Genomic DNA, 24,585 nt, shown 5'->3' with positions numbered 1-24,585 from the left:
CCCCATTACTCGCTGCTGTTCTCCTCTCTTCCCTGCCAGGGTTGGGAGGGACTCGCCTTTGGAGCCGGGGCTGGGAGCTGCAGCTGCCCAATGCAGGTAGAAGGCAGCCCTGGCTGAGTAAGGGCTGGTGCGAGTCATGACCTTGTGCCTCCACATCTCCCCCACTCACGGTAACTGAACTTTGAGTGTCTGATCAGTAGATATGACCGGACATTGTCAGTCCCCTTTTTGACCAGACTTTCCAGTCGAAAACCGGGTACTTGACCACCCTATCCCAACCTCCCTTGCCCACAGTGATTGGACACTGTCAGGTCCCCTCCAGGCACCTGGCCACCCTAGATTCCCTTGCAATGTTTCAGTAGCTCCTGAAAGATTGACAGCTTCCTGTATGTTTTGATAACAAAAAGTGCAAGCATTCAAATCCATTCGATTTCACTATCCTGTCTATTATTAACTCAGGTAAGAATAAATTACTCTTCTGGAATGCCACACAAATTGTATTTTACAAAACTGCCTTGGAAACTCTCTCCTCTCCGTTTAGCCCAGAACAACTACAGAATGCCTACAGTCCAGTCTAGGTGACCCTAGTTTCTCCCAAGTGGAACCACAGAGAGATTAAGAGAACAGCAGCATTAACAAGTCCCACAACCTCAAAATATGCAATTATTTAAATTGCCAGCTCCAAAAACAATAAAAAACCCAACTTCATCTGTTTCCCTGTGATAAAAATTGACTTCTCATGAGGCATTCACTCCAGCGGATTCTGCACACATTCTCTATAATTAATACTGTCTACTAACCTTCCTTTAACTAGTGATATCTCCTCCTATAGGAGGAGCAGCACAATTTTTATTAAGGCAACACAAGGGAAACATATCATCATACTAAAATCAACATGACTTACTTCCCTTCAACTTATTTCTGTACTTGGCTACATTAGAACTTGAGGGGGAAAAGTGATGTTATTTTTAAAATAACCTCAGCAACAAAGAAGAGCAGAGACAAAGAAAAGATGTAGTATAGCAACAAAATTGTTTCTAATTTAAGTAGAATGTTTTCCAGATTTTTCATTCATTAAGTTCTGTGCCCTCCTCTGCTGCCAAGGATGTCCCTTTGTGGGTATTGCTGCACCACAAGTTGGCAAGATACCAGCAGCCCACCCAGCAGGTGGGAACTGTCTGACATCTATGAACGTACCTCTGAAGGGATTCCATCTATACTGCTATATTGGGGTTGAAGGGTGCTCATCTACTTTGATGAAAAGCACAGTAAAGGTCTAGAATCTTGTCTACACTATAGAGCTTTGCCTGGTATAGTTATACCAACTGACCTTCCTAGTGGAGACTCAGCATACACTGACAGAAGTTCTGCTGGCATAGCTACTCCACCTCCCTGACCGACATTAGCTATGCCAACAGAAACATACTGCTATCAGCCTAGTTGCATCTACACCAGCAGTTCTGCCAGGATAGCAATGCCATTTAGGGGGTGTAATTTTTTCCACTCCTAGTTGACAGCTGCAGCAAAACTTCGCAGTGTAGATCAGGCCTAGATTAGAAAAAGAGCTGATGCATACATGAACGTGCAGATCATCCAGCCATTCCTCACACTGTGCAGTGTGGTGTGGTATGTGGTGTGCAGTGAGAAAGTTGCTGGAAAGCAGCTCCATCACTACTCCAAAGTCAGAGTTTGGAAAGGATTCCTTTCCCTGCCCTGCCCCTTGCCCCAGCTTCCACAGAACTAGCCAGCATGGGGTTTGGCTATTTGGGCTGCACACAAACAGAAAGATTATGTCCTCAGAGAGACAAGAATAGCATTATTGGTTGATTTGTCACCAGCAGCCTGAGACTTAGTGTTACGAGAAAACCTCTAAAGTAGTGTGACCAAGTGGGAATGTTCTTAATGTTTTCTCTGAATACGGTGTGTGTGTGCCTCAGTTTCCCCTATGCATTTCTTAGGTATCTAGGTGGTGGGATAAGGCTGTGTGATTGTTGGAGAGCCCTAGGCAGGTGTGATGCTGGTTGCACAGAGAATGGCTGACACCCTGGCAACTGAGGGCCTGGGCCCCTCCATTGCTAAGTGCCAACTGAAGGGATTGGAGAACAAAGATCAGGTGACCTGCTGGCCCGGGAAACAGACAAAGGCCAGAGGAGAGGCTGGAGGGCGCTTCAGTTTGGAGTTGGCCAGGGAAATGGAGGGAAGCCCAGAACTGGGGTCTGGGCTCCCTACCCCCCAAGATGGACCTGACTGAGGGGTCCTGTTTTCTGTACTTACAAGCTCTGTTTTGGACTGTGTTCCTGTCATCTAATAAACCTTCTGGTTTTACTGGCTGGCTGAGAGTCACAGTGAATCACAGGAAGTGGGGGTGCAGGGCCCTGACTCCCCCACTCCGTGACAAGTAGCCATGAGCATACACAGCACAATAATCGGCAGAGCTATTATTTCACCTTTTGTTTCCAGTAGTAACAACAATTTGCTAGGCACTGTCCAGATATTAATAAGAAGCAGTCCCTGTCTAATGATCTTAGAAATTAAAACATCCTTTATAAAGTGTCCTTTAAGAAGACTCTTTTATTCCTATATATTCTGCAAGTGCCAGTACACTTCAATGAAGAAGGGCACTGTAAAGTTCAACCAGTGGGCACACTTAGATAACTAACCTAGCTAGTTGAGCAATTTTATTTTAAATTTTGAATGGTTATCTGAATTTTAGTGTTCCAAATTTCAACCAAATTTGAATATAGTATCCAAAATTCACCTCAGCCCTACATAGCACCTCTAATATGTACTTGGGAACATTGCGCAAAATGGCAATTTAATAACTACGCTCCAGAGTATCTTACTATGCCACACCTTTGTTGACTAAATTGAAACATTGCTCATAGTACCTTAAAACCATTTACAGATAAGAGCATGAACAGGTGTGAGCTAGCTTTACAAAAAACACCCAACACTAAATGTTGAGGATATTGTGCAACTTCCTTTGTTAAATATTTACTATTTTGCTGATCTTGAAATTGAAACAGCAGACACCTTGACACATGCAAGGGAACATTTTCCAGTTTCTCTGTAACTTATATAAATCTTCTACTACAGTGTTATTTTGTAACTTATTACAATACTATACAATGAATGATAACATATTTTGCTTAAGCCTGCTCCAACAAAATTTTACAAAGGGAACTTTTTTTTCCCCCATCTTTCTTCATTTATGGTAGCACATCACTGTAAAAGATGGTTTAGCTATTACAAGATACAGTTAGGTCCTGATTCAGCCTGTACTCAAGTATTTGCCTAATTTTAATCACGCAAGTAGTCTCAGTGAAGTCAACAGGATAGGGTGACCAGACAGCAAGTATGAAAAATCGGGATGGGGGTGGGGGTAATAGGAGCCTATATAAGAAAAAGACCCAAAAATCAGGACATCTGGTCACCCTACAACAGGACCACTCAGGAATTTAAAGTTGGGCATGTACCTTACTGAATAAGAGTCTTAATAGATTCTGCAATTAAAGTCCGACATTTGTCCCAACATACTTCCTGAATCAGAAGCACACATAAGTCACCAAAAAGTTCCTTGTTTGTAATTGCCTGTATGTATCCATGAGCACTACCTCAGTCTTGTTTGGGTTGAGTTTTTGTTTACTCTCTCATTCAAATTAAAACACTGATTAATCAGACAGTCCATAATGGGTTAGCCAAAAAAAGAGTCATGGGGCCAGATGCTCCACTGGTGAAAACTGTCCAGAGTTGTGTGTCATCAGGATAGTGAACATCCCAACATAAATGGCTGTATTACATCCCTTGCTGGTGTCACAAACATAGTGGATGGTAGGAGGGTTCAGTGGAACCCTGTCATATCCCGATCCCCAAAGATGAAATCCCTTGGGGAAAATGAACAAGTGCATTTAACCATCCTCTGAGTCCCAACTTCCAGGAGTAGCTGTGCAGCCCTTTTCACACCATCAGGAAATACAGCCCCCATGGACAATTGGTGGTTATCAAGGACAATTCTTTATTGTCTGTAGTGAGTTGGAAAACATCAGTCTCATAACCAGGGAGGTGAGGTGGTTTATTTAATACAGGACATTTCTTTCTTAAGGAATAAAGAGTGCTGAACTGGGAAAGATGAGTAAAAGGACAAAATGAGGCAGAGAAATGGCAAGAGAATCCCACTATGGTGGTTGCCCATTGATTTGAATAGGACAAAATAATATAGGACATTAATCTATATAGCTATGCAGACGCCATTGTGTTATACCCTGAGTGTTCCATTATAGCATTCAAAAAGTTCATCTGTTTAAATATTATCTTATTTCTTTGCCTAAGTAGTTCCCCTTTTAAGAGTTATTTTACCCAGAATTTGCATTCTTATTAAAAGAGTATAGCTCTTCAGGGGAAAATGAAAACAAACCCAGTTTCTGAATAATATTTTCGATTGCTGGGAAGACTAAGTCCTCTATCCAGGATAACAATTGCTCTCTCTAATAATACTTAAATAATTTTAAAACTTATAGACAGAACTCCTGGCCTGATCTTTCAGAGAGACTGAGCATACACACTTCCACTGGCTTAAATGGGTGTTGTGAAAATTCATCATCACCTCAAAAAATAAGAATGGGTAGAATGCTGCATCAAATAGCTTTAAAGTGATGTGCATATACAGAAAATATACACAGACTGCCATTCATCCAGTGTAGCATGATGTTATTTGTTCACATTAATTTTCACTTCATTCCTTTTCTCCAATGTCATGAGTAAGTGTGCTACACAAAGAGGCATGTTCAAACAATTATATAATACAGCCAAGTGCCACTCCTTACCTTTAAGGCTTGTAAACAAAGATCCTTCTCTGTTATGCTTTTTGTAAAAATGAAAACTTAAGATTGATTGGCTTCTCCAGTGTCCTTGACTCATTTGAATGGAAATCCCATAGCTATTTTTAGTTAACACTAAAACAAGTTTATCTTGCTCATTATTTCTCTCACTTTACCAGGCCTGAAATCCTAAAACAAGTAGGCAACATGGGGCTAGTGATCACTTTGTGAAGAAACTTTAAAACTGCTGGTGAAAATGTCCTAAAACAACCAGATGGCATGTGTTGGTATGTAACTGTATGAACCATTCTGATCAGAATCCAGCTTGTGTCCTGTCTGCATTTTGACATGGTAACCATGGAAATGGGAACAGGCCTGCTCAAAGCCTAACAAAGGAAACCTTTAAATGAAAATGACAGCACTGGATTGTGAATGTTCAAAACTTCTACCAGTGCTCATAGCTGGTTTACTCTTTTAAAAATATACACCCCTTCCATCTTCACTATTCCAAAAAGTTCAGTATTTAATACCCATTAATTGTTTGCACATTCATCACATGCATGAGCAGGTTTACATCGTAGCTCTCACAAACACCTATTCATGTGAAAAAAATATTTTCTTTCATTTAAAAACAACTGACAATGAAAAAATATAATGGATATTGAGTAGTGGCCAAGAAACACAGTAAGACTATAAGGAATATCTGACTATTTAGTACTGCTTTTATTAAATACCAAGACTTCTCAACACTTAAAAAGCAAATTAGTGTTTGAAAACTGTACCACAACCAGATACTTCAAGAGTAAGTCAATGCATCCCATATTTAGTGTCCAAGTTATGTCAAAATAAATATTGTTAATTTGTTTAGAATTATGAATAATTCATTGTGTACTTTCTAAAAATGTTTACTTTATATTTTACAATTATAAATATCATTTGTAAAATATAGGCCTTCTGTAGATCATTATGAAATAAGCGTTACTTAAGTGTATAATATGTAAAAATAAAAGCTCATAAGAAACTATTTGTAATATTGCTTTTACTAACAGACAAAATTTTTAAGAATCAGAGACAGGTAAAATCAGTAGTGACTTTGGTTTCACAAAGGTTCGGTTCAGACTCCCATTTTAATAATCCAACACTCAACGTTTGGAATGGGAGGCATTTACACGAACAGTTCTACCTTTGGCCCATTCTAATTAATATTATACACACAAAACTATGCTAAAAAATCCTATTAGGTTTGCAAAGTCACATATTCCAAAATTAAGAAATGCCTGAATTAAAGTTGACTGTGCAACCTTAGTTCAGCCACTTTGTGCATATGCATTATGATACAGTTTTTAATTACACAATCACATTTTTCCACAGGACCCCATTCCATGCCTCATTCCATGCACAGAACAGTGTCAGTGGCGGATTAGCCACTGGGCCATTGGGGCTTTGCCCAGGAGTCCCAGCCAACTGGGGGGACCCAGAAAAAATGGGTGCCCCCAAGCTCCAACCTGCTTCGCGCTCCTCCTGGGGAGTGGGATCAGGGTGCGGGGGTTTGCCTTGCTCCTGCTCCCCGACCCTGCTCCCTGGTAGGAGTGCCAGATGGGGGGCGGGGCAGGGGAAGCCCCTGCACCCTGACTCCATTTCCCCGGTAGGAGCAATGGGGGAAGGAAGGGTAGCGGAGGACTGCAGACCAAAGGGAGGGTGGAAAGAGGCCCTCATTTCCTCTGGCCCAGGCCTCACAAAAGTGTAATCTGCCTCTGGAAAGTGTTCACTAAATTTTGGTATCTCTCCATTATTCAGCGTGTGGCCCTGTGCCTTGTTTACTGCACACTATTCAAACCAGACTCTGAAAACAAAAAATATATTAATTTCTTCATGAGTTAAACTATGACGCTCAGTACAATAGTACTGGGTGATTCACAAATACTAATAAATTTATTTTCACAATATCCTTATGAGGTGAGGGGCTTTTATTATCCCCATTCTACAGATGGGGAACTAAAGGTCAAAATAAAGGTCAAAAATATCCACAATTTTGGTTGCCAAATTTGAGATGTATAGAACCTGATTTTTCAGAGTATATACTATTATATAGCACTTTATATATTCAAAGTATAGCTCCCATTGAGTTCAGATGCTGCTATGATTGCTCAGCACTTCTTCAAATTAGACTACATAGTTTCAAGTTAGGCACCCATAAAATGAAGAACACTGGCCAACCATCACTGGCCAACTATGAAAAGTTTTGTTTAATTGACTTGCCCAGTATCATATAGGCACTCAGATAAGGGGAAGGGCCTTTTAGCTATGGGCGGGCTCAGGCAACCAAAATAGGTACACACCTTCCAACTTTTGCAACAAATGAGGCAGGGGTCCTGACAACAGTTTATTTTGCTACAAAATCCCCCTACAAGGGGGATGGGACATTTTGCCAGTGGATTTCACAGATATTTGCTGACACCAGAAGAACGGTGAGACCCAGAAAGCTTGGATTCCATTCCAGGCTCTGGAGAGGCATGTGCTCAGTGAGCAGACTCTTCTGACTCCTCTCTTCCAACCTGTCCTTCTCCCAGTCTGGTCTCTTCCCACCTTTGGCCCCTCATCCTGGTGCCATTTTTCTCACCTATTCTTCAGGCATCTCATCCTAGTCCCAGTCTCATTGGCCAGCCAGTCCTACTCTCATTCCTGTCCCACTCTCCCCCACCACCATTTGCAATCCCAGGCTCCTTCCTTAGCCATTCCCAATTCACTCCCAATCCTGCAATTCCTTATAACTGGTCTCCTTGCCCAGTTAGTCCCAGTTTCCACCTCTTGGATAAATCCTCATCTGATCTGTCTCTCCCCTCACTGGCCTCAAGTCATTTACTCTCATAACCCACTTCTGGTCCATCTCTTATCTCATATCCATTCAAATAAGGCAGCTTCCTCCTCCATGCTGCCTGGGCATAGCTGGTGGTGGCGGCAGGGTGGGGAGAATCATTGAGACTGCAGGAGATTCGGCACCTGAATTGAGAGCAGGGGAACTAACTTACCACAAGCACAGCTACTGTGACCCAGGGAAGGCTCCCTGCAGTTGCAGCAGCTGTAAATCCTGCTGGGCCCTGGGCTGGAATATGGTCAGTGATGACATAATCTTCAGGAAATTTGGCTGCTAAAATCTAAGTCTCTGAGTATGAGTGAATGACGACTTTTCAGAGGTTTCTAACCTGGCCACATTTGGGCAGATTTTGACAGATACAGCAAAAAGCCAAGCACTCACACAAAGGCCACTCCTTTCCAAATTTCAGGTCCCTGCTTCCAAGTACTGGGCACACTATACTTTAAAAAAAAAAAAAAAAAAAGGTCTCCAAAATATTTTTAACATGGGCAAAAGAACATATTTTACTAGCCTTATTCTCACAAAAAGCTGAACTATTTAGCCTGAATTTTTCCAAGAACTTCAGCCTAACGCAGACCTCGCATGGAAAATTTCAGCCCAAACAGTTAAAGTTTGGCAAAGTTATAGGTAACCAAAAACAGACTCTTATAAATCGAAAGTGTCAGGCAACCTTAATAATATGCAATACTACCAGCTCTGCCTATAATAAATTATTCATTTCTAATAAGCTAAAAAATCACAATCTGCTACTGTCAACCAAATATGATTATTCTGGTAAAATATAATGAAGGTGGTAGGTTGGCATACAAGAATATAATATCAAAAGGGATGGCTTTACAAAAGTATTATTTATGTCTGCAGCACCCACAATGCGCTAAGCAGTTTCCAAACATAAAAGAAGGCACAATCTACAACCCACAATAAGCACAACCTTTATATTACTGCTTAGCTTGCAATAAAGCAAGCAAGAGCCCCTGTGTTCTAGAAGAGATGGCACTGATAATGTGGAAATTAAAATATATACATAATCAAGCCCAAACCAAACACTGCACATTCACTGGGAGCGTTTTCCAGCCTATTTATGGTATGATCCATTGGAGACATCTGACTGAATGCAACAGGCATTGTAATGATTCCTCCATTCTTCTTTCCAAATAAATAAGCCCACCCTCTGCAGGGTCTTCCCCCCCCCCATTTACTCCCAAACATACAGCCCTTCAGTAACCTGCCCCCCAGTCCGTTAGACCCAGTTCCACAAGCATTTATATACATGCTTAGGACTGCTCATAAGAGTAAAGTTATTGATTTCAATGGGATTATTCAAATATGAGAAGTTAATGTTTGCAGAAACAGGGGCTTAACTGCCCTATTCTTCTGTCAGCTGTGTAGCTAAAAAGCTAATCTCTTTCACCAACAAAAGTTGGTCTACTAAAAATATTACCTCATCCACCTTGTCTCTCAACTATACCAATGTAAACTGAGAGTAACTCCCTCAAAGACAATGAAATTATTCTGGATTTACATCGGTTTTACTGAGAGAAGAATAGTGTCTTTGGTCTTACATACTGTCTCAGTCAGTGGGAGTTTTGCTATTGAGTTCAATAGGAGAAGAAGAGACCCTAAGAAAGCATTAGTTCAGCAGTTACATGAGTTTTTAGTTCTCAGGATAAATTTCAAACTGAAAGTACAGTGGATATGAACCATAAGAATTAATACTTTGTTTAGGCAATATGAATTAGTTATACATAGATGCACCCTCTTACATACAGGGGAAACCTGCTCGCATAATTAGTTCCTATCCACCCCCTTAAACACCATTCTTCAGAATGTCCCTAGTCCCAGATCTTTTACACCGTGAATTAGTGGACATATTTATCCCCCTGGTATGCAGTCACTGTGACCAGGAGAATAAAGGATGGATTAGACAAAAATGCAGAGTGGGCGTTTCACTCTTTGATGCTTTAAGAAGTTTTCTCATTATAATATTACAGAGTTGGTTGTATACCATAAATCTCACCACAGGTTAACATTTTTGTTTCTGATTTCATACCCTCCAGCTACACATTCCACCATGTTTCCCATAGTTACTGAAAGAACAAGTTGGAACACCTCACAGGTAAAAACTCAGTTTCTGTGGCTCTTCTTCAGTAGACTTGCCAATTTAAGATACATGAAAGCATACTGTAATATTTAAACTTAAAGTGTTTGGGAGGAATTTTATGAAAAGTGAATGTCATGGCTTATAGTTCCCATGAAATATACATAATGGTCACTCAGTCATCCAAGAACAGAAGAAGGGTGTTAAAATTTCCTATGGACAGACCCCAGGGGGTGGAGGGGTTAGAGGGATTTAAAGATTTTAAGAACAGAATCCATAATAAAGATCATCATGCTCCCATTTCAAACGTGTAAATTTATGCAGAAAATTAGTCATGAGGTCCTGTAGTGCAAATTAAATTGGATGCTAATAGCTTGTCCAGGATTTCATCTGATAGCTTGAAAATATAGATTTGTGGCACTTGTGAAAGGCAAGAATAACATGGATATATTTTACCAGTAGTTTATAAATGAGTTTTCAGTCACTTAGGGTAGTAATAAAGAAAATGCTGAAGGAATGGACAGTTCCTGCTTCTTAAATATTTACCATTCCAGCCTTGATTAGGAGTCTCCTGGTGTCCCTTCTCTAAAAACAGTCGTCACAACATTTTATTCTCAGAGAGCAGCCAAATGAAAGAAATTTAAGAGGGAGCTCAGAGTACATTAGAGCTTCTTGGGGGGGGGGAGCAGGGAACCTGGAAGTGGGAAGATTTCATAATTTCAGTGGTGGAATAAGGCTGCTGCTGAGGAGGGTCAGTATTTCAGCACCTTTCCCGGTTCTACTCACCCAGTGGCTAGCTTTGTGCAGCAGGTGGAAGTTAGTCTAAAATCCCTTTCCACCCCCCACCCTTCTTTGCACCTTCTGTGCCTGGACTGAGTAGGGTCTGGCTCAGCAGCAGCCTGCATGGCCACTTGGGATTTCTGGGAAGTTCAGCCAGAGGAAGCAATTATGTCCCACGCCAGGCTACCCCCTTTGGAGGCGGTCGCGGGGCTCCAGGCGCCGCAAGGTGCAACGTCCAGCTCCATTCTCAGCAGCAGGCAATGATCTTTATGAGGTTAACAGAGACACCCCCCCCCCTCTCCAGCAAACTCCTAGGGAAACCTACCGTGGCTGAGGAGGAGCAGAGAGAGCCACATGCCGCCGGGCTCCAGGATTCCTGCACAGCGAGGTCCTGCCGGGGAGCAGCGCTCAGGGAAGGGCCAAGGACTCAGATCCAGGGGCAGCGCCGGCTCCGAGCGCGGCAATGTGCTTGGCTGGGCAGCTGCACCGGGACCGCAGCCCCCTCCACAGCGGCTGGAGGAAGGGAGAGAGGTTGAGCGGCTGCTGGGAGCGGATCTGGGTCACATTGCGCAGCTGCCCCGCCCCCGCCTGTTATTCTGGCTCCGGGGCTGCAAACCCGGAATCTGGCAATGCCCAGCCTAACAGGAGACTGCCAGGCCCGGGGCAAACACTCGCCATCGGGAAGTGGGCACCATCCCCTGCACAGTGCAGTCCGCCCCTCACCAACCTGCGCTGCAAACACCGCGACCCACTAACCTGTCCCCCCAAAACACACTAATCTGCTCCTCCAAACACACCCCAACCCAGTAACTTTCCCCTCACCAGATACCCCACCCACTAATCTGCCCACCACCGCACACTAACCAGTCCTCCAAACACCCCACCTCACTAACCTGTCCCCCAACCACACACTTACCTACCCCTCAAACACCCTCACACACTAACCTGCCCTTCCAGATACCCCACCTCTCTAACCTGTCCTTCCAAGCACACCCCACCCCACTAACCTGTCCCCCAGCCACACACTAACCTGCCCCTCCAAACACTCCCCCGCTCACTAACCTATCCCCAACCACACACCAACCTGCCCTTCAAACTAGCCCTTCCAAATACCCCACCCCTCTAATCTGTCCCTGCAAATCCCACTAACCTGTCTCCCTCACCACTAACCTGTCCCCCAACCACACACAAACCTGCCCCTCCAAACACTCCCCACCCCACTAACATGTCTCCGACAACACTAACCTTTTCCTCCAAACATTCCACCCACTAACCTGCCCCTCCAAACACACTCCAACCCCCCCCCAACCTCTCCCCCCCCGCATACTAACCTGTCCCTCCAAACAAACCACCCTACTAACTTGCCCCCCAGCCACCCAATAACCAGCCCCTCCAAACCCCACCAACCTATCCCCAAGTACACACTCATCTGCCCCTCCAAACAACCCACCCACTAACTTGCCCCGAACCGCAAATTAACCTGCCCCTAAACTCACCCCAACTCACCTACCTGTCCCCCACCACACTAACCTGCCCCTCCAAACACATGCCACTCCACTGATCTGTCTCCCCACATACACTAACGGGTCCCTCCAAATCCCCACTCCACTAACCTGCTCCACAATCTTACACTAACCTGTCCCTCCAAACACATCCCACACCGCTAACCTGCCCCCAAACCACAGACTACCCTGTCCCTCCAAACACACTCCACCCCACTAACCTGCCCCTTCCCACACAGTACCCTGTCCCTCCAAACACACCCCAACCCACTAACCTGTCCCTCCAAACACACTCCACCCCACTAACCTGCCCCCACCACACACTGACCTGTGCCTCCAAACACACCCCAACCAACCCACTAACCTGTCCCCCAACCACACTTATCTACCCCTCCAAACCCCCCAACCTGTCCCCAACCACACAGTAACCTGCCCCTCCAAACACCCCACCCCACTAACCTGCCCCAAAATCACACATTAGCCTGTCGCTCCAAACACACCCCATCCATTTAATGTGCATCTGCAAACAAACAATCCAACACCACAACCTCTCAGGACATAGCCCCTCACCACACACTGTCCTTCATTAGCCTGACCTAAGATCTATTCACCTCCACCAGCATTCGCAGCTATTTTCACTAAGCTGACGCCATATATAGGAGCCTGCATAAAGATCTGAGTTCAGCTGCGTGTTCTGAATGTAGCAGGAGCTGGGCTCAGCCTCCCAACATCTCCCAACATCATTGGAAGTTGTATGGCCAAGGGGTCTCCCCCTGAGAAAAGCTACCCTAGGACTGCTGCTGAGTATTTGACTTTGTTGACTGTCAACCCTACATCAGGGCTGCATGTGTTCTGTGGACTGTGATTCTTCCACCATGGGATTTGCTACCAAAAACATCCCTTGTAACAGAGTTGTGCTCTAAAATCTAAGCTTTCATGTATGTCTCTGTATGTGTTTTACATCTATCCACAAACACAAACACACATTTCTAGCCCTTAAAAACAATAGTTCTTCTTCAGTCTGTAGACAGCCTGAAACAATAGTTCAGAGAGCTGTGAACTGATAATTTCACTTGAGTAAGTAAAAAATTGAAAACAGAGACATTGTAAAATCAATAGAGTTTACCATAAAAATAACAGTGGATACTGTATAGTTTATTTAATCTCAGGTTTAATTAAAAACCTATATATTTTAATTTCAATGAATCTGCCACAGAATTTCCATTCTGCTATACCAGAGTACCGCAGAATCTAGGAATCTTGCCAAAGAATTGAGTCCAGTTGCTATAGCATACACAGGTCTTTTTCAGCAGTGTCTAGATAATATGCCATATATGTGTCTTTAACACAACAGAGGTCTAGCCCCACTGTGAATTTAAAGGTCAGGATTGGAAACAGATTTGAAATTGAACAGGGAAAGCCAGGGTAAAATGCTGGACACTCGTGCTGTTTTCAGCCAGTTAGCACTAATACTACTATCTGAATATAGTCAAAACAGTGGACAGATATTCCCCTTCTCTTTTCCACAATTCTAACATGTGTCCAAATTCACATTGCTCCCTTTTTCATTCTGTTTGGAATCTACTATAACAATGATTCTTTGGTGAGTAAATTTAAACTTAGGACTTGTTTACATGGGGACAATTGGTAAAATTCCCGTGGAGTAATTTTGGAATAAGGATTACTTTCAAAATGGCATAAGCCCTTAGCTGTAAACAATCCCTTGTTGTAATAATATTCTAACAAATATTCTCCTGGTTCCTAATTTCTATTTTAACTTCTGAATCAGCGCTCCAAGTTAAAATGAACATATCTCTTGACAAAGATGGATCTGTTCAACAACTAATTATAAATACTGGGCACTGATTCTTTAGGAACAGCAGGGAATTCAGAAAACTAAATGTGGGTGATTGTACTGGGATCTTCTTCTGTTTGAACATACTCCTGATCTGAAAATATCAGCAGCATTGCTTCCTGAGCAAATTAAATGTTTCCCATAACTGAGAAAAGGGAGGGACTTGCCATGTACTCACTTATGAATATATTTCCATTATTTACCTATTTCCTGGCACAAAACCACTTACTAACCCTGACACACATATTCATGAACCCCCATATGAAGTGACTAGTTTTACTCCCAGAAAATACATAGTTACTTACTAACCCTTAAACATCCCCCCCTGCATACTCAGTCACTTACTAGGATTGACACACTGTTCTCTGAATACAGTCACTCAGTTTCTCCTTTGCTGAGACATACTCTGACATGCAAACACACACCCTCAAGATGTACAAACACTGGAAGATTTCAGCTGCAATACTGAATACAATGCATGGTAAAGTTAGGAGATCTGAAGCATTGCACTGGTGACTCCTGGTCTTCTAGACTATGTTTATATACATAAAAATACACATATGGTTAGTGGGAGAAATGCCCCATACTTTGCATCTATATAGCCTAAATATAGCCTAAGGCAAAGAGAGAAATGGCAGTAGACTCTACTAAAACAAAAAAAATCAGTTAATTTAAATCTAGAAACCTAGAGCATAAAACAAATGGAGAAATGTAGCATCCCTATACATGCAGCTTACGGTAAGGGGAAGATTACCTATGTCCATTCCTGTGATCAGACACAGTGAAAAAATACTGAAACACAAAGCCCAGAGAAAAAGGTTGTCTCAAGTGCCTCACCTTAAGTTTCCCCATATCCTAGACTCAGTTACATCACTCTCATTGTAAAGGTGGCCTAAGGATATGAAATTCTCTCTCACGTCATGCTGAAAAATAGTTCCTCATGCACAGACAAAGGCAAAGGGAGTTTTGTCTCCCATACATAAACTGAATAGGACATGGTTGAATAAGTGCTATATAAATACCATACTCTTTAAAATGTGACCTTAAATGGGAATGCTTCAGTTTTAAACAGTGTGACAAAGCTCTGTCCTTGCCTCCGTGGGTCCCACGTTTCCTGGCGGATTTCACTAGCCTCAGAGGCTCACTGTGACCCCCCACGTAACCCTTCTTTCTCTAGAGACAAGGGTCACAGTCTACTGAGCCATTTTCATCATAAGCCAGTGAGGGAGGTGAGGAGAAGTTATCCTTCCTTGCACAGTCTCTGTTGTCTCCCAGTCTCAGTGATTAAACAGGGGGCAAAGGTGTGTGTGTGTGGGGGGGGAAACCCGGGTGTGTACTACTCAGCCTCTCCAACCACGCAACTTCTTCCCACAGCTCCTGACATGCACACCCCTGACTAACTGGGAGGCTTTTAACTAGTTTCAGCCAGCCCCTGATTGGCTTCAGGTGTCCCAATAGCCTTCTCCCTGCCTTCTGGAAAGTTCTTAATTGGCCCCAGGTGTCTTAATTGACCTGGAGCAGCTTCCATTTGACTTAACCTGGTACCAGGATTTGTTTAGGCTGGAGCTAATATATCTATCTCCCACTACTTTTCAATAGCCACCTGGCCTTGCCCTGTCACATATCCCCCCCCACCCGCTCAACACTATAGAGTTGGGCAACTTGGGATACCAGGCAATATGCTCATGACAGACCATCAGCATTGCCATTGTGGTATCCAGCCCTGTGCTGTATGCAGAACTGGAATGGTTGGAGGGATAAGAACCTCTTGGTGACCCTTGCATTCTTTTCCTTATTCCATTGCATCCACTGGAGGGGTGCATGGTCCATCACAAGAATAAATCACTGGCCTAAGAGGTAATAACGCAGTGTCTCCATAGCCCATTTGACAGCAAGGCATTCTCTCTTGACTACTGCATATTTCTGTTCTCTTGGGAGAAGCTTTCTGCTTAGGTAGAGGATCGGGTGTTCCTCTTCTCCCACCATTTGTGACAGAACTGCTCCCAACCCACCTCAGAAGCGTCTGTTTGTAAAACAAATTCCCTGTTAAAGTCCGGGGCTATGAGTACAGGGTCATTACAGAGGGCCGCCCGAAGGTCTGTAAATGCCCCCTGCTGCGTCGGTCGACTTTACCATGTCTGGACCTAGACCCTTCATCAGGTCCGTTAGGGGACTTGCTCTAGTGGCGAAGTGGGGAATAAACCATCGGTAGTAGCCTACCACGCCTGGGAACGCACGGACCTGCTTCTTTCGGGTCGGCCGAGGCCAGTTTTTAATTGCCTCTAGTTTATTCGTTTGGGGTTTCACTATGCCCCTTCCCACAATATATCCCAGGTACCTAGCCTCTGCTAGCCCTATTTAGCGGGATTAGCAGTGAGGCCAGCCCTCCATAACGTGTACAGTACTGCCTCAACTTTCTCCAAGTGGGTTCCCCAGTCTGGTGTATGGATGATGACATAATCTAGGTATGCAGCTGCGTAGCTAGTATGGGGTGCAGCAGCTTATCCATGAGGCGCTGGAATGTGGCTGGAGCCCCATGTAGTCCAAAAGGGAGGATGGTGTACTGGAATAGCCCATCCGGGGTGGAGAATGCTGTCTTTTCTTTAGCTTCTTTGGTCAGAGGAATCTGCCAGTACCCTTTTGTCAGATCCAATGTAGTCAAGAATTGGGCACTACCCCGTCGGTCAACCAGTTCGTCGATGCGTAGTATGGGGTATGCATCAAACTGGGATATTTCATTCAGTCGGCGAAAGTCATTACAGAATCTCATGGTACCGTCAGGTTTAGGCACTAGAACAATTGGACTGGACCACTGACTGTAAGATTCTTCAATAATCCCTAATTCTAACATTTTCTTTACTTCGGCCTTGATTTCCTCTCTTTTGGCTGCTGGGATTCGGTAGGGTCTCAAGGTTACCTTGGCTCCGGGGATCGTGCGGATATGGTGATAGGTCTCAGTCATCCGCCCTGGTTTTGTAGAGAACACATCTCTCTTGCGATTAATCATGTCGGCTGCCTCGATCTTTTGGATCGGCGCGAAGTTGGATGATATCCTCACTTGCTCGTGTAAGTTATCCTCCTGGGGAAGGGTCTCCTGCATGACTAAGCATGTCTCTCGATCATGCCAAGGTTTTAGAAGATTGATGTGGTAAATTTGCTCCGATTTCCGGCGGCATGTCTGCCACACCTTATAGTTCACCTCTCCCATGGCTCTGATTATTTCGTAGGGTCCCTGCCACTGGGCCAACAGTTTACTTTCTGCTGTGGGCACCAGTACCATCATGTGATCCCCTGTTTGGAACCGTTGAAGCTTCGCTTGGTGGTTATAATGGGTTCGTTGGGTCTCCTGTACTCTCTCCAAGTGTTCCCATACAATGGGCTTAACTCAGGTTATCCAATCTCTCATCTGCAGTACATGCTCAACTATGTTCCTTCCGGGATTTGGCTCCTCTTCCCAAGCTTCTCTGGCTATATCCAATATGCTCCAAGAGTGGCGCCCATATAGTAGTTTGAATGGAGAGAAACCCATGGAGGCTTGCGGAACCTCCCGGATGGCGAACATGAGGTAAGGCAATAGGGTATCCCAATCTTTCCCATCCCAGCTCACCACTTTTCTGATCATGGCTTTGAGAGTTCTATTGAACCTTTCCACAAGGCCATCTGTTTGCGGGTGGTATACAGAGGTCCATAGGGCTTGTACATGGAGCAATGAACAGAGATCTTTCATCAACTTGGACATGAAAGTTGTCCCTTGATCAGTCAATATCTCCTTGGGTAGCCCAACCTGGGCAAAGATCTGTAATAGTTCCTTAGCTATTGTCTTGGAAGCTGTGTTGCGCAGGGGAATAGCTTCCAGGTACCAGGTTGCATAGTCCAGTACAACAAGCACATGTTGGTGGCCCCAAGCTGTCTTCTCTAGGGCCCTACCAGATCCATGGTTATCCGTTCGAAAGGAACCTCTATTATTGGAAGAGGTGTCAAAGGAGCCTGCAAGTGCGGGCAAGGACTATGTAACTGACACTCCGGACAAGAGGTGCAGTATCACCGGATATCTTCCTGTACTCCTGGCCAGAAGAACCTCCACAGGATCTGTGCCTGGGTTTTCTCTACCCTAGGTGTCCTCCAAACAGTGACTGTGGGCAAGACTCAATATGGCTTTTTGATGTTTTCATGGCACCAGAAGTTGTTGTATCTCTTGCTCCTGCATTTGCGCCACGCGGTACAGGAAATCTTTCTTCACTATAAGGTAAGGTCCGGGACCCCGGACCCTCCCATCCACGGGATCCCATCGATCTCGGCCACCTCTTTCCTGGTGTTATCATATCTGGCATCCTCCGCCTGGTCCTTCCCAAAAGTCTCTCTCCCGGGACTAACCTGCCCAAGCTCCCAGGGGCCGGCTTCTGCTTCTTCCAATGGCTTGCCGCTGCCATGGCTGGGGACAGCTTCTGGCTCACCTTCTGTGGTGGAAGTTTTTCTGTTGGCTGCTCGCATCTATCTGCCTGCTAGGGAGGTCTTCTGGCTTTGGGTCAGAATCTGGGTTCCCAAGGCCTTCACGGCCTTCCTCTCTTTTTTGTCTTCCGGGTCTTTCGGGGGGGTGAGAACAGATCCTGAGAAATCTCAGCGAACATCAGGGATTGACATTCCCCTGGTGACGAGTCGCTGTCCTCAGGTCCCCACCTCCCTCCAGCCTCTCCGGGGGGGAGTAAATTATCAAACCCTGGATAGTCCCTCCCAATGACTACAGGATATGGGAGTTTAGGAACTACACTCACGGTCACCTCAATGGGGTTTCCCTGAACCTCTATCTCCACTGGGATGTTGGGGTAATGGCTCACGGCCCCATGGGCGCACGTCACTGCTATGCGTTTGGCTTGTAGTAGCTGACTATTTTTTACCAGCTTACCCGATAAGAGGGTGATAGCACTCCCAGAGTCCACAAGCGCTGTAGTCTCTGCTCCATTTATCCTCACTGGCCTGGTGTAATTATGCGGGGCTAATGCAACCCCCGCGAGGTGGAAAAGAGAGCATGGGACCTCCCAATCCCCCAAGTTACATTGCATAGGCTCCTCGGTACTGGGACACTGTGCTGCTATGTGTCCCCACTCCCCACATGCATAACATCTATAATTGCTTTTAATCACTCCCCTATCCCGGGGGTTCCCCCCACTCAGGTTTAGTCCTGGGGTTCCCCCCACTCAGGCCAATCCCTTCCTTCTGGGGTTCCCGCTGATTTTCCCCCCCCCCCTTCCGCCTAGGACTCCCCGGGGGTTGGCTGCCCAACCTTCCAGGGTTGGGGTCAGGTGCTTGCTTCAAAAGGGGCCTTCCTTGGGTAGTCGGGTCAGTTCCCTGGCTGTCATCCATCTTTCCACCAGTGCGATCATCTTGTCGTACGTGGACGGATCATTCTGTCGGAGATCTGGCGGCAGTCCCCGCACGTAATGGTCAAAATCTCCTTCAGCCTGCACGCCTCGGGCTGTAACCACTTCCACATGAGGTGTATGAGGTTGAATAGCTGGGACCTTGGGGTTTTGTTCTCCTGGTATTTCCACTCATGGAACCTCTGGGCCCTTACCGCTGCCGTTACCCCTGATCGTGCTAGGATCTCTGTCTTCAGACGGGTATAGTCAGTGGCATCCATGGCAGGCAAGTCAAAGTAGGCCTTCTGGGCCTCTCCACAAAAAAGGGGTGAGAATGCTGGCCCACTGCTCCTGGGGCCACGCCTCACGCTGAGCAGTCCTTTTGAATGAGAGGAGATATGCCTCTACATCATCTCCTGATGTCATCTTTGGCAGACAACCAATGGCCCTCAGGGTTCGCTTCCCGTCGGACCCCTGGGCCTGGGTGGTGAGGATCTTCAGCTGGTCCACCACCTCTCTCAAGAGGGCATGATCTTGGGTCACCTGGCTCATCAATAATTGATTGATTTCCTGCTGTAGCCACATAGACTTCTGTTGTGCCATTGCCTGAACCCAGGTGGCCTCTTGCTGGGCTGCCATGGCTTGTACCAGAGCTCTTACCACCTCCTCCATTGCAGTATAAAGCAAACAAACAAAAACCAAACCAAAAAAAAAAAATCCAAAACCCCAGTGCACTTTTTTTTTTAAACCTCTTTCTTCCACCACGCTGTGAACGAAATCCCACTTCTAACACCGGTTGTGACAAAGCTCTGTCCTTGCCTCCATGGGTCCTGCATTTCCTGGTGGATTTCACTAGCCTCAGAGGCTCACTGTGACCCTCCACATAACCCTTCTTTCTCTAGAGGTCACAGTCTACTGAGCCATTTTCATCATAAGCCAGTGAGGGAGGTGAGGAGAAGTTATCCTTCCTTGCACAGTCTCTGTTGTCTCCCAGTCTCAGTGATTAAACAGGGGGCAAAGATGTGTGTGTGGGGGGGGGAAGCCCACCCTCTACTCCAGGCTCCAGCCCAGGGACCCTAATAGTATCAGCTATGGTAGCTGACCTTTTAGAAACATGACATGTACAATTCCCTGGTCTACTACCCCCACAGCAGCCCTCACTTCCTCAAGCTCCACTTCACCCTTACCTCAGGGCCTCCTTCCTTGTGCCTGATATGGTGTGTACTACTCAGCCTCTCCAACCACGCAACTTCTTCCCACAGCTCCTGACATGCACACCCACCTGACTGACTGGGAGGCTTTTAACTAGTTTCAGACAGCCCCTGATTGGCTTCAGGTGTCCCAATAGCCTTCTCCCTGCCTGGAAAGTTCTTATTTGGCCCCAGGTGTCTTAATTGACCTGGAGCAGCTTCCATTTGACTTAACCTGGTACCAGGGATTTGTTTAGGCTGGAGCTAATATATCTATCTCCCACTACTTTTCTATAGCCATCTGGCCTTGCCCCGTCACAGCAGATTTAAGAAGTTTTTGATACTATTGTATTGTTATTATATAAACTGGCACTATATCTTACATATGATAGGAAAACAGTGCCATCTCATCCATTTCCCAAACTCTTCAGTTATATTTTACAGACACTGTGCCATATTCCTTCTTAGCATAGCTTCACTCAAATTAAAGGACTTCAGAGATCAGTTTGGTAGTGGGTATGGGTCCTGCTCTGATAGATGCTTTTGAGGAAAAAAAAAATCCTATACTAAAAGTTAGTGAATGAACCACAGCACATTCCACTTGGATATATGTCTCAAAATTCTTAAATTAAGGCATCAGCGGGGTGCGGGGGTAAGAGGGGCAGCACTTGAGGACTAAATAGGAAGGAAGAATGGAGTTATCTCAATATGAGAAAAAAGTTCAGCATGGGTTCAGTTCAGGGATGAGGGGAAGGTTCAGGCCCATATTCATTGTTTCTAAGCCAGTAATGTGAAAACATGTTCTCTTTTCTGTTTCAGCAGGATTTAATAATATTAAAACATTTCAGTCCATTTCATTTTTATAATTTTGAACAGACTACTTTTTCTTTTAAATTAGAGATGGGAGAAGATCACCAGTAGAACAATCCACATCACAAGAACCTAGCTACCTATATATGTATTTTAGGGTTTTCTATAGCACCTGTCACCAAAATATCTAAGTGTTCCCTAGATATATAAGTTATGTGTGAAACTAGTACCATTATTTATAGGGCTGTCAAGCGATTAAAAAATGAATCGTGATTAATCACGTGATTAAAAAAATAGTCTCAATTAATTGTGCGATTTAAACATACTGTTAAACAATAATAGAATACCATTTATATAAATTTTTTGGATGTTTTCTACATTTTCAAATATATTTGATTTCAATTACAACACAGAATATAAAGTGAGCACTGTTCACTTTATATTTATTTTTTATTACAAATATTTGCACTGTAAAAACAAAAGAAATAGTATTTTCCAATTCATCTAATACAAGTACTGTAGTGCAATCTCTTTTTCATGAAAGTTGAACTTACAAATGTAGAATTATGTACAAAAAAATAACTGCATTAAAAAAATAAAACAATGTAAAACTTTAGAGCCTACAAGTCCACTCAGTCCTACTTCTGCCAATTTCTCAGACAAACAAGTTTGGTTACAATTTGCAGGAGATAATGCTGTCTGCTTGTTTACAATGTCACCTGAAAGTGAGAACAGGTGTTCGCATGGCACTGTTGTAGCCGGTGTCACAAGATATTTACGAGCCAGATGCACTACAGATTCATGTTGTTTCGTGCTTCAACCACCATTCCAGAGGACATGTGTCCATGCTGATGATGGATTTGTCTCGATAATGATCCAAAGCAGAGTGGACCAATGCATGTTCATTTTCATCATCTGAGTCAGATGCCCCAGCAGAAGGTTGATTTTCTTTTTTGGTGGTTCGGGATCTGTAGTTTCCACATCTGAGTGTTGCTCTTTTAAGTCTTCTGAAAGCATGCTCCACATCTCGTCCCTCTCAGATTTTGGACAGCACTTGGGTCAAGTACTGTAGCTCTTTTTAGAAATTTCACATTGGTACCTCCTTTGTGTTTTGTCAAATCTGCTGTGAAAGTGTTCTTAAAACAAACATGTGCTGGGTCATCTTCTGAGACTGCTATAACATGAAATATATGGCTTATGGGTAAAAAACAGAGAAGGAGACATACAATTCTCCCCCAATTCTGTCACAAATTTAATTAACACTTTTTTTTTTAACGAGCATCATCATCATGGAAGCATGTCCTCTGGAATTGTGGCCAAAGCATGAAGGGGCACACTAATGTTTAGCATATCTGGTCTGTAAATACCTTGCAACACCAGCTATAAAAGTGCCATGTGAATGCCTGTTCTCACTTTCTGGTGAGATTTTAAATAAGAAGGCGGCAGCAGTATCTCCCATAAATGTAAGCAAACTTGTTTGGATGAGACAATGGTGTAGTGAGTAGGGGTTTAGATTTATAGGAACTGGGGAAACTTTTGGGAAAGGGGGAGCCTATACAGAAACGATGGGCTCCACATAAATCAAAATGGAACCAGATTGATGGCACTTAACATTAAAAAGGTCATAGAGCAGTTCTTAAACTAAGGGTTGGAAGAAAGCCAACAGGTGTGGAGGACCACATGGTTTGGACATCCCTTAGGGGAGGATCTATAAAGAGAGAATCTCTATGTCCTAGTGATGAGAAGATGGAAAATGATAAAATATAGGCAGGGTCTGATCAGAAACAGTCAAATAAAAAAGAGTCCCATTCAATTACATCATGTGATGGCAGACAACTGAAAGAAGACATGTTTTTCAAGTGCTTATACCAATGCTAGAAGTCAAAATAATAAAATGGGTGAACTAGAGTACCTCGTATTAAATGAGGATATTGATATAAGAGGCATCACACAAACTTGGTGGAATGAGGATAATCAATGGGATACAGTAATACCAGGGTACAAATATATCGGAAGGACAGAATAGGTCGTGCTGGTGTGGGAGTGGCACTATATGTGAAAGAAAGCGTAGAATCAAATGAAGTAAAAATTGTAAATGAATCAAACTGTACCATAGAATCTCTAGGGATAGAAATTCCATGCTCTAATAGAATATAGCGGAAGGGATACATTACCAACTACCTGACCAGGATGGTGATAGTGACCATGAAATGCTCAGGGAGATTAGAGAGGCTATTAAAATAAAAAACTCAGTAATAATAATGGGGGATTTCAATTATCCCCATATTGACTGGGTACACATCACTTCAGGACGGGATGCAGAGATGAAGTTTCTTGACACCTTAAATGAATGCTTCTTGGAGCAGCTGGTCCTGGAACCCACCAGAGGAGAGATAATTCTTGATTTAGTCCTAAGTGGAGCACAGGATAGGTCCAATAGGTGAATATCTCTGGACTGCTTAGTAATAGTGACCATAATTAATTAAATGTAATATCCCTGTGGCAGGAAAAACACCACAGTGGCCCAACACTATCGCATTTAATTTCAGAAAGGGGAATTACACAAAAATGAGGAGGTTAGTTACACAGAAATTAAAGGGTACAGGGCCAAAAATGAAATCTTTACAAGCAGCGTGGAAACTTTTTAAAGACTTCATAATAGAGGCTCAACTTAAATGTATACTTCAAATTAAAAATATAGTAAGAGAACCCAAAAAGAGCCACTGTGGCTAAACAACAAAGTAAAAAAGCAGTGAGAGGCAAAAAGCATCCTTTAAAAAGTGGAAGTTAAATCCTCTTGAAGAAAATAGAAAGGAGCATGAACACTGGCAAATGAAGTGTAAAAATACAATTAGGAAGGCCAAAAAAAATTTGAGGAACAGTTAGCCAAAGACTCAAAAAAATAGCAATTTTTTTTAAGTACATCAGAAGCAGGAAGCCTGCTAAACAACCAGTGGGGCCACTGGACGATCGAGGTACTAAAGGAGCACTCAAGGACAATAAGGCCATTGCGGAGAAACTAAATGAATTTTTTGCATCGGTCTTTAAGGCTGAGGATGTGAGGGAGATTCCCAAACCTGAGCCATTGTTTTTAGGTGACAGATCTAGGAACTGTCCCAGATAGAGGTATCATTAGAAGAGGTTATGGAACAAACTGATAAATTAAACAGTAATAAGTCACCAGGACCAAATAGTATTCACCCAAGAGTTCTGAAGGAACTCAAATGTGAAATTGCAGAACTACTAACTGTAATCTGTAACCTATCATTTAAATCAGCTTCTGTACCAGATGACTGGAGGA

At 43.9% G+C, this 24,585-nt stretch overlaps 1 protein-coding gene across 1 annotated transcript in view; it reads right to left on the bottom strand.

The window, feature by feature from the left end:
• Positions 1-11,157, bottom strand: part of ITGA2 (integrin subunit alpha 2) — a 92,516-nt gene extending 81,359 nt beyond the window's left edge. Inside the window, 1 exon segment of the mRNA XM_038403711.2 lies at positions 10,896-11,157. Within this exon segment, the coding sequence (XP_038259639.1) occupies positions 10,896-10,926 (31 nt within the window). The 5' untranslated portion in view covers positions 10,927-11,157.
• Positions 11,158-24,585: the final 13,428 nt, after the last annotated feature.

The sequence above is a fragment of the Dermochelys coriacea genome, chromosome 5 (assembly GCF_009764565.3).
Source record: "Dermochelys coriacea isolate rDerCor1 chromosome 5, rDerCor1.pri.v4, whole genome shotgun sequence".
Taxonomy (NCBI): Eukaryota; Metazoa; Chordata; order Testudines; family Dermochelyidae; genus Dermochelys; species Dermochelys coriacea.
This window is presented reverse-complemented; position numbering and strand designations above follow the sequence as displayed.